Source organism: Sinocyclocheilus anshuiensis, unplaced genomic scaffold (genome assembly GCF_001515605.1).
Source record: "Sinocyclocheilus anshuiensis isolate Anshui unplaced genomic scaffold, SAMN03320099.WGS_v1.1 scaffold283, whole genome shotgun sequence".
Lineage (NCBI taxonomy): Eukaryota > Metazoa > Chordata > Actinopteri > Cypriniformes > Cyprinidae > Sinocyclocheilus > Sinocyclocheilus anshuiensis.
This window is the reverse complement of record NW_015549605.1, coordinates 4949539-4954748: the sequence shown is the minus strand read 5'-3', so window position 1 is coordinate 4954748 and position 5210 is coordinate 4949539. Positions and strand designations below refer to the sequence as shown.

General features: G+C 41.2%; 1 protein-coding gene across 1 annotated transcript in view; it reads right to left on the bottom strand.

Annotated features, from left to right (window-relative positions):
- Positions 1 to 3507: 3507 nt before the first annotated feature.
- Positions 3508 to 5210, bottom strand: part of LOC107658948 (phosphatidylinositol 4,5-bisphosphate 3-kinase catalytic subunit gamma isoform-like) — a 7535-nt gene continuing 5832 nt past the window's right edge. Inside the window, exons 10-11 of the mRNA XM_016447681.1 lie at positions 4630 to 4787; positions 3508 to 4553 (exon numbers count right to left, since the gene is read on the bottom strand). Of these exons, the coding sequence (XP_016303167.1) occupies positions 4272 to 4553; positions 4630 to 4787 (440 nt within the window). The 3' untranslated portion in view covers positions 3508 to 4271. The remainder of the gene's footprint in view (positions 4554 to 4629; positions 4788 to 5210) is intronic.

The window sequence follows — 5210 nt, the reverse complement described above, 5'->3', positions numbered from 1 at the left end:
TCGTTGAAGACCACTCTCGCTGCTGCATTCTGGATCAGTTGCAGAGGCTTGATAGTACATGCAGGAAGGCCTGCCAAGAGAGCATTACGACAGTCCAGTCTGGAGAGAACAAGAGCTTGGACAAGGAGTTATGCGGTCTGCTCTGTTAGGAAGGGTCTAATCTTCCTATAGTTGTATAAGGCAAACCTGCAGGACCGGGCCATTGCTAGTATTAATTGGTCAGGTGATGGCGAAAAAGATGTGTCTTTAGATGTTTTTTGAAAAATGCTCGGATTGAGATAGGAAGGTCGTTCCACCAGCTGGGGACAGTCCAGAAAAAGGTCCGTGAGAGTGATTTTGTGCCTCTTTGGGATGGCACCACGAGGCGTCGTTCACTTGCAGAACGCAAGCTTCTGGAGGGTGCGTAGGTCTGAACTAGAGGTCTTCTCGGGTACTAAAATCTGTACCCGACCCGAATCACTACTTACCCGAACCCGACGTGCATAAATTCATTTTTTTTAAAGAAAAACCCGACCCGAGACAGACCCGAGTCTGACACGACCCGACGGCATTTATTTTCAAACCTGACTGGATCCGAACGTAAACGGCATTGACGTGTGTACAGCCTGCAGCCCCGCAGTCAGTCAGGAAAAATCCCAGTGTCCTGTTGACTGATTTGGCCACTTCTCTATTACTTTGATTTATTTAACATTTATTCAATTTATTATTAGGTTACTTTGTATTAGTGCCTGCCTGATGAATACAAGGTATTTCTGAGCTCCGCTTTCAATTGTTAAGAGGTCCAAGCACTGAGCCTTGAGGAACCCCAGTAGCAAGAAGTTGTGACTTAGAAACCTCACCCCTCCAAGACACCCTGAAGGACCTACCAGAGAGGTAAGACTTGAACCACTGGAGTGCAGTTCTTGAGATGCCCATCTTCATGAGGGTGGACAGGAGGATCTGGTGGTTAACTGTGTCAAAAGCAGCAGACAGATCCAGCAAGATGAGTACTGAGGATTTGGAAGCTGCTCTTCCCAGTCTCAGGGATTCAGTAACCGTGCATAATGCAGCGAGTGGATTTTCCTGATGGATCTCATATCTATAAGATGATGTCTGTGTGCGAGGATTACGAACGTATGCTCCTTTTCTATGGGCGTTCCTCTCTTAATACGAAAGTGAAAGTAACCTACGCATTCGGGTTTAAAATAATTCGGGTCTAATCGGGTCCATTTGGGAAAAGCATGTTTATTTTAAATTACCCAAGCCCCGAGGCCGCTAATACCGAACCCGACCCGTGTCCGAGGTACTCGTCGAAGTTTTGGACCCGAACCCGCTCGGGTCTCGGGTCGGACCTCGGGTTTTCGGATCCAAGTGGACCAGTGAAGACCTCTAGTCTGAACTAGCGAGTTTAGGTATATTGGTGCTGCGCCAGTGGTTGTCTTGTAGATAAGCATCATTACCTTGAATTTGATGCGAGCGGCTATTGGCAGCCAGTGCAATCTGAAGAAGAGAGGTGTGACGTGAGCTTTCTTCAGCTCAGTGCTGGATTTAGAGAGGGTTTCTTAAGCAGGGGGGTTACCCGAGCCTGCTTGAATGCTGTGGGAAATGTACCAGAGGGAAGAGAAGTGTTGTTAATGTGAGCGCGGGTATAACTGAAGAAGAAATGGCCTGAAGGACGTGAGTGGGGATAGGATCAAGTGGACAGTTAGTAGGATGATTGGAAAGGATAAGTTTAGAAATGTCTGCCTCCGAGAGTGGAGAGAAGTAGAGAGAACGATTATTTATGGTTATGAAGTTTTTGTCCGTTTGTGGTGTGGAGAATTGGTCGCTGATGGTTCTTGTTTTATTTATGAAGAATATTGCAAAGTCATCAGCAGTATGAGTTGATGAAGGAGGGGGTGGAGGAGGACAAAGAAGAGAAAAGGTTTTGAAAAGCGTGCGAGAATCAGAACAGTTGTTAATTTTGTTGTGGTAGTATGTTGTTTTAGCTGTGGAGAAACTTGCAGAGAAGGAGAGGAGTGACTGATATACACTAAGGTCAGTAGAGTTTTTTGATTTGCGCCACTTCCTCTCTGCAGCCCTGAGTCTAGAGCGATGTTCCCGGAGAACATCAGACAGCCAGGGGGCAGAGGAGGTGGTGTGTGCTGGTCTTGATGAAAGGGGGCAAAAGTTGTCTAAGCAAGATGTTAGAGTGGAGCAAAGAATGTCAGTAGCAGTGTTTGTGTCCAGTGCTGAAAACTGAGAGGGTGGAGGAAGCGAGTATGAAACCATAGAGGATAGGTGAGTGGAAGAGAGCGAGCGTAGGTTATGCCGAAAGGTGACCTGCGGAGGAGTGTGCATTGTGTCCGGAGTCAGTGTGAGGTTAGAAGTGATGAGGAAGTGGTCTGAGGTGTGCAACGGTGTAACTAAAGTGTTGTCTGTTGAGCAGTAGCGTGTGTAGATAAGGTCCAATTGGTTACCTGATTTGTGAGTAGCTGTAGTAGACTCGCTTGAGGTCAAATGAGGCAAGCAGAGTGTTGAAGTCAGTAACCTGTGGTTTATCTAGGTGGATGTTGAAGTCACTGAGTAGTACTACCAGAGGAGTACTGTCCTCAGGGAAGTTTGAGAGTAACACATCCAGCTCATTTAAGAAGTTACCCAGTTGACCTGGGGGACGATAAATAACTACAAAATGGATTGTAAATGGGTGGGTAATAGTAATTGCGTGATTCAAATGAACTGTTGCCAGTAAGAGATGGTAGACTATCAAATTTCCATTCTTTGGAAATAAGTAGACCCATCCCTCCACCCTTCCCAATCGGGTGTGGGGTGTGGGAAAAAGTGAAATTAGTGGAGAGGGCTGCAGGAGTGGAATTGTCCTCAGGTTTGATCCAAGTCTCAGTTAGGGCCATGAGGTTGAGACTTGAATGAGTAGCAATAGATGACAAAGTCTGCTTTGTTTACAGCAGACTGGCGGTTCCAGTTCCTCTCTCTGGTAGGTAAATACATTGAAGCGGAAAGGAAATTCCCATTAGCAATGAATGGTTTTAAGCTAATGTCTTAATGAAGGAGAAAAACTGGAATTACTACATTAAACAAAGACTTACCTCAACTCTGCTAACTGTTATTCTCACTTACATGTTCAGTGATGTAGAAGTAACCAAGTAATCAGTAAAATATAAGGTAAGTAAGGTATAGTTCATCCCAAAAATGACCATAATGCCATTTTTACTTGTCTTCTTGTAGTTGCAAACCTGTATGACTTTATTTCTTTGGAACACAAAATAATAGTTTTTGATAATGATAGTCAATAGGATAGAAAAAGCTTTGGACCCCATTGACTTTTATCTTATTGGACAAAAATAAATAATAAAATAAAATAAAAATAATATCTTATTTTGTGTTCCACTGCAGAAAGAATACATTAAATGCATGCAGAAAATTAAAATGAAAAGAATTGCAAATTGAGATGAATAACTGATACAGACACATTGACAGTTTATTTACAAAGCAATTTAATGTAAAGTAATTAAATATATATATTTTTAAAATCATTTCATGTTGACGTGGGACATTGGTAATCTATATATAAAATAATTGCTCTACCTGATTAAATATAAAACTAAAGATTACAGTTAATAATTATTGTAACCAATATAGTTTCCACTTTTTATTTTTAATAATATTTCTTAAAAAAAAATGTAAAAAAAAAATCTAGAAAAGGGGGTTTCATTGAACAAAACCAGTTTTCCCCGTGTTTACATCGCATGACCAGATACATACTATGCCTTTTGTCTTAGAAACTCACCGTATTATCATTATTAGACGCTTGCAATTACAGAATAAATTAATAAAGGGTGACAAATAAATGCATAGGGCATAAACAGGGCATTTCACCCATGACATCTGTAAATAAAAACTTTTGCATGATGCAGTATCCATGCTAATAGGTCCAAGTCATATCAGAGACAGAAATAAAATTACTTGGTGCTCCATCTCGAAACGTACGCAGATAATCTATGCAAAACTAACCGAATACCAGCTCTTCTCCTGACTTTTGCTATTTGTAGCTTTATTATGGGCATTTAAAATGACCCAATTCTTAAAACTTTTATTACAGTGCAAGATAACAAGACTGCAAGTATTAAAAACAACACAATGCATGATGTACGTGCATTAAATAATATAATTTAGGTCTATAAAAAGCTTTTTGGTTAAATTCTAAAAATACAGCAACTGAACGCTTGAAAAAGTGTCACTTTTTTTAAATGAAAACACTAATGTACTTCATTGAGGAAATGTAATGTTTGACTTCAAGCTGAACGTTTCTCCACACCCTGTTTAATGCCTAGCACCAAGTGTAGGAACCAGTTGAACTGCACCGTCCAACCCTTGTCCCGGCACATCTCGATTTGGTCCAAGAAGTGTTGTTTGGCCTCGTCCTCCGAGCGTCCGACCGTCAGAGCTTCCCGTATATACTCGATGTCCTCCTTGCTGGTCAGCTGAGGCATGCCGGTCATCAGCATCATGGAGAACAGGATGATCAGCAGGTTGGTGTGGTGTCTCAGAGCCAGGTAGGCCTTCAGGCAAACGCTCTGCGATTATGAGGGAGATCACGTTTAGTCACAGCAGAGGAGTCTGTTGCTAACAGGTGATATTGTATGAACGTACCTGAAACTGGAGGAAATGAGGGCTGCTTTTTTTGCCCGTTGTGCTCATCACATAGAGAAAATCAGGAGTCAGCACAAAAGGAACTCGCTCCTTGCTGATCCCCATGAAACTCTTGTAGTTTCCAAGTATGTGACCGAAATCAATGTGGAATAGGTTACCTAGTTGAAAACACATGCATTTTGTTATCGTTCCTTGAACTGGTTAACTAATGAAACATTCAGGTTTCAATACAAGTTGAGCTCAAACACAGCATTTGCATAAAAAATTCATACAATTTTATAAAGCGGATATCAAGGGTGCACAATGCAAGCAAAGAGGGCCAATTTTTGCAGGTTGTAAAATTGTGAGTTTATAAAATGACATAAAAGCACTTGGACAATTCGTCTGTTAAAACTTGCGTATTATTTGAGCTGTAAAGCTTTTTAAATCAGCATTTGTACAGTCGTTTGGGGATTTTAGGGTTTATAGCATTAAAAGGTGTAAAACTGGTTATAAGAAAAAGTTAGTTTGTTTATTTATAAAATTTTAAGTTAGTAAATTATTTTTTTCCACACCAAAACCACATTAACATGTCTTGCGGC